Source organism: Lathyrus oleraceus, chromosome 6 (genome assembly GCF_024323335.1).
Source record: "Lathyrus oleraceus cultivar Zhongwan6 chromosome 6, CAAS_Psat_ZW6_1.0, whole genome shotgun sequence".
In the NCBI taxonomy this organism is placed as follows: domain Eukaryota; kingdom Viridiplantae; phylum Streptophyta; class Magnoliopsida; order Fabales; family Fabaceae; genus Lathyrus; species Lathyrus oleraceus.
In genome coordinates this window covers 442289174-442298620 of record NC_066584.1, presented here as the reverse complement: position 1 = coordinate 442298620, position 9447 = coordinate 442289174, and the positions used below count along the sequence as shown (strand labels likewise).

The following is a 9447-nucleotide window of genomic DNA, read 5'->3' as shown; positions in this document are numbered from 1 at the left end:
GATCTTTGGGATATGGTAGTTGATGGCTACATACACCCAGTAGATGCAAGTGGCAATAAAGTTGAAATAAGAGTGATGGCAGATCAACAGAAGAAAGATTATAAGAATCATCACAAAGCAAGAACCATCTTGCTAAATTCTATTTAATACATCGAGTATGAAAAGAGCACCATTGGAGATACTACAAAATCTATATTTGATTCTATGAGGATGACGCATGAAGGGAGCGACAAGTCAAAGAAACCAAGGCCTTGGCCTTGATTCAAAAATATGAAGCGTTCAAGATGGAGGATGAGGAAACTATTGAGAACAAGTTCTCAAGGTTTCAAACTCTTGTTGCAGGACTTAAGGTTTGGGACAAAGTTTATTATATTGTTGATCATGTTAAGAACATTGATATGAAGTTATCAAAGGATATGAACAACACGTTCTTGAAGAACTGGTCAGTTATTTAAGAAGTCATGAGATTGAGCTCAAGGAAGATGAGCCCAACAGAAAGAGAAAATATGTTGCTATGAAGTCTTCAAGAAGATTTGAGAATACAAAAGCTCTTCAAGAAGAGACATATGAAGAGAAGAGGAATCATAAGAATAAGATGAATCCTCTCTTATGTCCATACGCGTCAATCAACTCTGGAAGAAAAGGCAAGGCAAATTCATAGGAAAAGAAGGATAAGTGTTCGTTCTGAGTCCACTTATGTATCTAAGAAAGTTGGAGCTGGCAAAGAAGTCATGTGCTTTGTATGTAAGGAGCCTGACCACTTCAAGAATGAATGTCCCAAGTTAAAGAAAGACAAACTTAAGAAGAAATTCAGAGGAAAGAAGAAGGGTCTGATGGCAACATGGGATGATTCAGAGTCCTCAGAAGATGACTCTGAGGAAGAGCAGGCTAACGTGGTGTTGATGGCTTGCATAGAAGCTCCTACATAAACGATTCAATATGAATCAAAATCTATGTCAGATTCTGAAGAAGTATTTTCTGAACTCTCTCGTTCTGAACTTGAATCTAGTTTATTTAAAGTTCTGGACAAGTATCATAATCTTCTAGAAAAATACAAGGACCGTGACAAGATTCGTGTATCTGAATCAGAAGCTTACTGTAAGCTTCAAAAAGAGTTCTCAAGTTTGAGTGAAGAAAATCTTATTTTGAAAAACAATAACTACGTGCCTCAAAGCAAGAGTCTCAAACCTGAGAAGCAAACTCGTTCAAAATCCTCTATAGGTTCTGGCGATACCATAAAGAAATGTGATAAATATTTCCAGAAATTTCTTGCTAGAAGTCTGAATAGAAGCTTAATGGGTTCCATGATTTATGGAGTTAGCAGAAACGAAACAATGGGGTATTGGTTTTGATTCTAAAAAAGATGAGAAGCCAAATACTATTCAGTCCCATTTTGTCCCTTATAGAAAACAAAATGGAGTTATGCCTAAAGGTAGAATTGTTTATAAACCTAAGGCTAAAGCAAAACTTCATCCATGTTTCAATCATACATTCATGTATAGCTATCCTGCATAAAAACCCAAGTTTATTAAGAACTCTGGGAAAACTAACCCCAAAGGACACAAAAAGATGTGGGTACCTAAGGATAAGATAGTATATGTTGTCGATATCCTTAGAAGAGGAGTTGAGACACCAGTCATGGTACCTAGACTAGGGATGCTCTCTACACATGACGGGGAGAAGGCATATTTTCCAAAGCCTAGCATTTAAGCCTGGAGGCATCATCGGTTTCACAGGAGATCAAAAAGGGAAGATCATTGGATCTAGAATAGTAGGGAATTGTACTCTCCCTTCCATTACTAGTGTTTTTTTAGTTGAAAGATTAATGCATAATATGTAGTCCATAAGTCAACTAAGTGACAATGGTTATGACATTATTTTCAACCAAAAGTCATGTGAAGTTGTTAGTCAAAAGGATGGCTCAGTTATTTTCAATGGAAAGAGGAATAACAACATTTATAATATAAGACTTTCTAATTTGAAGAATCAAAATGTAAAATGTCTTATGTCTGTAAATAAATAGCAGTGGACATGGCATAGAGGATTGGGCCATGTTAGCATGAGGAGGATTTCTCATCTAAATAAGCTTAATTTAGTCAAAGGTCTGCCAAATCTGAAGTTTGCTTCAGATGCTCTTTGTGAAGCATGTCAGAAAGGCAAGTTTTCTAAAACTTCTTTCAAAGATAAAAATGGTGTTTCAACCTCTAGACTATTGGACCTTTTTCACATTGACTTGTTTGGACTAGTGAAAACTACCTCTGTCAATGTTAAGAAGTATGGACTAGTCATTATTGGTGATTACAACAGATGGACATGGATAAAATTTCTCATACACAATGATGGGTCACATTCTGTGTTTTCTACCTTCTGCTCCCAAGTGCAAAATGAGAATGATCTCAGAATTGTAAAACTCAGAAGTGATCATGGTGGAGAATTTGAAAACAAACATTTTGAAAAACTCTTTAATGCTAATGGCATTTCCCATGATCTCTCAGGCCCTAGAACTCCACAATAAAATGGAGTTGTAGAGAGGAAGAATTAGACTCTGCAAGAGATGGCCATAACCATGATCAACGAGACTAATGTGGCTAAGTACTTTGGGGCAAAGGTAGTCAACACAATATGTTATATTCAGAACAGTTTCTCTATAAGACCTATTATGGGTAATACTCCTTATGAATTATAGAATAATATGAAGTCCAAAATTTCATATTTTCATCCTTTTGGATGCTCTTATTTTATGTTGAACACTAAGGAGAATCTGAGCAAGTTTAATTCTAAGGAACATAAGTGCATCATGTTAGGATATTATGAATCCTCAAAAGGCTATAGAGTATATAACATCGATACATTGATTGTTGAAGAATCAATCCATGTCATATTCTATGATAAGCTTGACTCTAAAAAGTCAAAGCTAGTTGAGAAATTTTCAAATCTGGAGATCACTTATCCAGGTTCTGAAGGAAAGACTTCAGAAGCCAAAGAAGCTGAAGCAAAAGACTCTGAAGCTCCCCAACAAAAGAAGTTGAAGCTCGGACTCCTCTGAGAAGCCATATATAGTGATCTTCACATTCTGAAGAATTGATTCTAAGAGACAAATTTGAACCTGTTAGAACCAGATCCTCATTCAAACCTTTTGAAGAAACTCTTATGGGTTTGGTGTCCATGGTAGAGCCTACATCGATTGATGAAGCACTTCTGGACACAAAATAGATTTTGGCTATGCAAGAGGAACTCAAGCGATTCTCTGGAAATGACGTATGGGATCTGGTGCCACGACCCAAAGGAACTCACGTTATTGAAACAAAGTGTAGTTGTTACCTAAATCTCTTAACGGTTTATTTAGAGTCAGAAGTCTCTTGCATGTGTGCTTGAGAATTTGATTCTCTTACTTGTATGTTTGAGTAAAGGATTTCTTTAGCTTGTGTGCTAGAGCAAGGAATTCTTGAGCTTGTATGCTTGAGCAAGGAAGTCTCGGACTTTTGTGTTTGAGCAAGGAAGTATTATACTTGTGTGTATAAGAAAATGAAGTCTCTTGCTTGTATACTTGAACATTTGTAATCAAATTGGTTATAATGGAAATCTCTTGGAAGGGTAAGGGGACTGGACTACTCTCAAATTGTGAGAGGAACCAAGATAATTGCTTGTGTCTTGTGCTTTTACTTTAATTAATTATGAACATTATTCGGTCGCTGTCTATTTCTTACCTCTGAGTCAGATTTTGGTGAAGAATATGATAAAGATATTCAGAGTTTAGACTATGGGTGACTTTGATTCAGACTCTAAACTAAAGGTTCAGACTCTGATCAAGATCAGTCAGAAGCATAAGTTGAACCCTTCTTTTGTTTTTCTCGCCTTTAGGAAATTCTTAACTGAAGTAAGAAAAGCGTGATATACATTAACTCCAATAAGTCTACTCTTAAAAAAATTCACACAAAGATTTGACGGCCTCTTGAAACCTCTAAGAATAGTCTTAATGCACCAAAGGTTCTCTAGGGATGGTTCAACTATTAAAATAGTATCATCTGCATACTAAAGGTGGGATAATACTATCTCGGTATTACCCACTCTAAACCCTGAATAAAGACCAAGAGTCGGAGCCTTAGCAACCAGACTGTTAAGCCCTTCAACAACTAAAAGAAAGATGAAAAGGGCTAAGGGGTTTCCTTGTTTCATACCCCTTTACATACTTATTTTTGGATGGGGAACCCATTCACCAAAACTACAAGACTCCCCGCATAGATACAAGCTTTCATCTAAGACCTCCACTTCTAACTAAAACCAAATATGATCAACATATAATTCAGAAAATTTCAACTAACTTGATCATATGAGACAAGGTTGTTTTTTGTTTTCTTAGCTAAGTCAACAACCTCATTGATAGTAACAACTCCATAATCTCCCTTTAATTCACAAACATATAACAAACTAACTGATAACTGGTTACATAGTTAATTAATTAAATTTATATAATTTGATCAAATTAAGAGTTGAATTAACTATATATATATATATATATATATTATATATATATATATTATATATATATATTAATATTAATTTTTCATTAGTATATAATTTTCCAACTAAAATAGCAAGGATGCAATTAAAAGAAATAATAATAAAAAATATTAGTTTAATATTTTTAAACTACTTGAAATATGTTTATTAAAAAACTATAAAATTAAAAAAAAATCATGGTAAAATAATTTTTATTAAATATATTTTTAAAAAGTTATGAATTTATACATTATAAGTTCAAAGATGAACATTCTCAACCAATTTTTTTTCTCCAAATATAACCATCTTTCCTAACTATATACAAAACTACTCATGTTTCAAATAAAAAAAATGCAGCAAAGAACATGCGACAGATCAATTGACACGTGCTCTCAAAGTTGAAGCAATGAGATAAATAAAGTGGCGACTGCATCACCAATGTGTCGGTCTAAATTGCGTCAATGTTGTAGGACAGAGAGCATGCGCCAATGGGTCTAACACCTATGTGTAGTTCCATTTTTTATAAATAGTTTATTCATTCCCAATCTATCATACCCCTAATTTTTTTCCTACCTCATTCATCTGCATTCATCCATTGACATTCATTCATTTGCAATAATTCCTTTATATTTCATTCATCTGCATCTCATTATTTGAATTGATTCCTTATAACTAATAAAATATTTATTTGTTCTGACCAATCTTTGCATTCTCCTATCCATCATATGATCATAATCAATGTTGGTGATGAATCTCATTTAGCCTCTATCAAATTGTTGGTTTAAGGTTTATTATGAACCTTCATACATTACTTTGGCTGCTTGATAACATGAGTAATTTGAGATTTTGTTCTGTGATCTTTAAGACTTTGCCTTGATGAATTAGGACTATATCTTTGCATTATATTTCAAAGTAAGTGCTATTTGGTTTTGCCTTGTCTTGTTTTATTTACTAAGTCCTAGCAAGAGAGCCTTTTTGATTTATATGTTTAAGTTTTTATTTTGGTTTCATTGTGTTGAGTGATATTAATAATAATAATGCTTGATTTGAATTGAATTAGAGTCAATTAGTATTAAGCATGATAATTTCATCTCTATTTTTTATTCTATTTAATTTGATTAAAGAAAGTCAAAATATTTGGGTTATTTTTAGTAGAGGTTATGTCTACATTAAAATTCAAAAAAAAGTTTTACTTTCTGTCATACCCCGATTTTGACTCTGAAATTTTTTCCCATCAAATCAATCATTTGCATTTCTCTTCACTCTTCTTCTTCTTCCTCTTCTTACACTTCTACCAAGCACGTGAGACACAAAACACAGACACATGTGTAACATATAAACTAAAGCAAGTTTATATTGTATTGCCATTTTGATTTATAAAATCAAAAGTTCCTTCCTTTCCTTCTGGGTTTCCTTTTTTCTCTTCATTCATTCTGCCAAAAAGTTACCATGAGAGCTACCAAAATTGTGATGCTTCTGCTTTTGTTCTTTCCAGCTATGTTTTGCACCAATGTGGACTATGATCATAGAGCATTGGTCCTAGATGGCAAGCGCAGGGTCTTGATCTCTGGTTCTATTCATTACCCTCACAGTACTCCACAGATGTGGCCAGACCTTATTCAGAAATCCAAAGAGGGAGGACTTGATGTCATTGAAACCTATGTTTTCTGGAACTTACATGAACCTCTTCAAGGCCAGTATGATTTTGATGGTAGGAGGGATTTGGTGAAATTTGTGAAGACAGTGGCTGAAGCTGGTTTATATGTGCATCTCCGGATCGGTCCATACGCTTGTGCTGAATGGAACTATGGTGGTTTCCCTCTTTGGCTTCACTTCATTCCAGGGATTAAGTTCCGAACCGACAACGAGCCATTCAAGACAGAAATGCAACGATTCACCGCTAAGATTGTGGATATCATGAAGCAAGAAAAGCTATTTGCATCACAGGGAGGACCTATAATTTTATCTCAGATTGAAAATGAGTATGGAAATATTGATTCAGCGTATGGTTCTGCTGGTAAATCATACATCAAGTGGGCAGCAAATATGGCGACATCTCTTGATACAGGCGTTCCTTGGGTCATGTGTCAGCAAGGAGATGCTCCTGATCCAATCATTAATACATGCAATGGATTTTACTGTGATCAATTCACACCAAACTCTAATACAAAACCAGAAAATGTTGACTTGAATTTTGATCTTTGAATTGAAATATTTTTTTTTACACTACAAATATAAACATAAGTACATAAGCATCTTACATCATGAGCTAATCCTAAATCACTACCTAGAATTACAATGTGTTACTCACATTTTGAGTCAAATTGAAATAAAATTAGGAGTTCTCCAAGTAGCCCACATTTGTTTTATGCCATAGCAAAGTTCCATGTTTCCATGAGGCCAAACCATTTGAGGTGTCCTGGACTGTCATAACAATCATGTTAACTTGCAACCATACCACCATCCTTACCAACCAATAAAATTCCTACGAGTTGTGCAAACTCCACTTCCTTGTTCCCTCTTTTTCTCTCGGAACAAAACCTCTTCTCTCAAGATGAAGAACTCATCACACTTTTCTCCAAAGAAAAAACCAACAAGAAACGTGCTACAAAGGTGCCTGCTACTAGATGAAGCCATTTCCAAGCAATGAGGTTTCCAAGGACCAACCTGTTACCAGCTGCAACACAACCTTGCCAAGGCCAAATGCAACCATCAGGTCCTGCATCTAACCCACTTGCGACATGAGCAGATTACCATGAACCATACGACCTGAACCTACAACAGACAAAAATCATGGGAAATATAATCAGAAGGAAAATGGTTCATGCATTGTCTGCAGCAAGATAATATAACAATGGAGAAAACATTTTTTGCAAACAACATCCTACAATGTTACCAAACCATCCACATCTTGCAGCCAACAGGAAACCAAGTCAAAGAGCACTCTACAACATTGTAGGACCAATTTCGAGCCTACCATGGACCTTGTAGAACCGTGCCAATCGTGCTTCATCATAATCCATGCTTACCTACAATGACACACAGGAAAACCAGGTGAAACCCTGTATTCAAGCAAGTTAGAACCAAAAAGGGGCCAGTACACAAGACCTACAACCATATGCACAATGTCTACTACCTTCAACCATCCAGGATACCTAACATTGCAGCAAGGTTAACCTGCATTAAGCCTTGAACATACCCTGCATCCAACAATCAAGCCAATCATATTTCAGTCAATGAAGTGGAACCAAACCTGCAACAAACAACAAAGTTAGCAGCAGGCACAATGTTCACAAGCTGGCTTCAATTTGAAACCAATAGCATGGAAGTTCATTAACATTCCAATTAAATTAACCTTCAGTTCCAATCTTGACAGTATGTTAGCAGTAGCTTATCATCCCTCTTCTGCAACTCAATCATTCTGCAATGCAAGGACTTACCTACCAAACTGTGAACCAAAAGCCAACCTCAGCATATTCGACCCACAAGTCACCGAAGACCAAATCCAGAGGGATCTGTCAGTGAACAAATTTGATTGGGACCATCCACTCCACTTGTAACCAATCTTCACTGCGGTAAAACAAAAAAACACAATTAATTACCAAAGCGTTAAAAGTCAGGAAAAAATCCCAAATTAGAATTAAGACAAAAATAAGGAAGAAAGCACGAGCTCAGAATACCATTTTCGGTTTTAGCATTAACAGGGCGATTTGATTCTGAGAACATCCAAAGTGCTTTGCAGAGTTACTCTTCTGGAACATCAAAGACACCCTTTGAAACCCTAATTTGTAAAGCATAAATAGAAAACGAATCAGTGAAGGGATGGACAACGAAAAATCGGAGGCGGACCAAACCCACCAAAAGAAACCTAAATCCCAAATCAAAAAACCAGTATTGAAAAGGAGGGAGGCAGACAACAATTCCACCAAGAACCCTAATCCCCAAGTCAGAAAGGAAACCGATTGAGGGAGGCGAAGTAAAGAGGGTCGATCGTTACCTGAGCAAGGTGAGCTCCCTGTTTTTGTTTCTGCATGATCTTTTGTCTTTGTTGATAGAGACTTCGTTGAGATGCGATTGAGAGATTCGTTGAGGGTGATGAGAGTAGAGAGAGTCTCGTCTGAGAGAGAGATTGAGGGGGGAAGGTACAATTTAGAGGGAGAGATTTCTTTGAGTTTGAGAGCGAGATCGTGAGAGGAGAGAGTGAGCTTGCCGAGAGCGTGAGAGAAAAGTGAGATGGGGGAGAGAACGAGTCTGCTACTATTCCAATTTTTCTTTTTTTTATTTCATTTTAAATAGGATAGGTTTTTGAAAATATTAAGGATTTTGTTTAAAATTCCTAAGATACCAGTTAATAATTGTTTTATGTTTTCAACTTATCCCTCATTGAAAAACCCAACAGCCAAGCGGCTGGGTTTAACTACTGGTAGTCCAACAGACTTTTTTTATTTTAGTTTTTATTCTAATGTTTAATCTATTTTGGTTTATATATTTAAAGTAACATCAAAATAATGAATAACCATGAGTGGTCTGGTGGAGAAGGGTAGTATCATAGTCTTGAGTGGGGTGGGTTCAATACTCATGTGTAGCATTTTTTTAGTATTTTATTTCTTTTAACATTTTTTTTGTTATGTTTATGCTTTATTATTTTCATAGTTTCATTATCATAACATAGATTTGTTGTCTTTTAATTTCATCATTCATTCAAAACCATTTTTAAACTATAAAAATCATATTTTTCTCGATTTAATATCGAGCCCATTTTTCCACACCCTTGTAAGTCGATTGCTTTTTAAGCATCGCCATCAACCTCACATAGCTTACTCTTGGGCTTTCTTACAATGAGCCGGTTCTCTTGCACTTACACTCATATTTCGAATCATTTTGTTGTTTGGGCCCGATTTAATTATTTCATGATTTTTGACAACCCCCATTCATAACAAATGTATC

At 35.6% G+C, this 9447-nt stretch overlaps 1 protein-coding gene across 1 annotated transcript; it reads left to right on the top strand.

Moving 5' to 3' along the window:
• Window positions 1-5769: 5769 nt before the first annotated feature.
• LOC127096143 (beta-galactosidase 8) lies at window positions 5770-6705 on the top strand. The gene has a single exon (XM_051034752.1). The coding sequence runs from the start codon at window positions 5950-5952 to the stop codon at window positions 6703-6705; it is 756 nt and encodes a 251-aa protein (XP_050890709.1). The 5' UTR covers window positions 5770-5949.
• The last annotated feature ends 2742 nt before the right edge of the window (window positions 6706-9447 follow it).

Coding starts and splice junctions, on each gene's coding strand:
- LOC127096143 (XM_051034752.1), top strand. CDS start 5,950: ATGAGAGCTACCAAAATTGTGATGCTTCTGCTTTTGTTCTTTCCAGCT.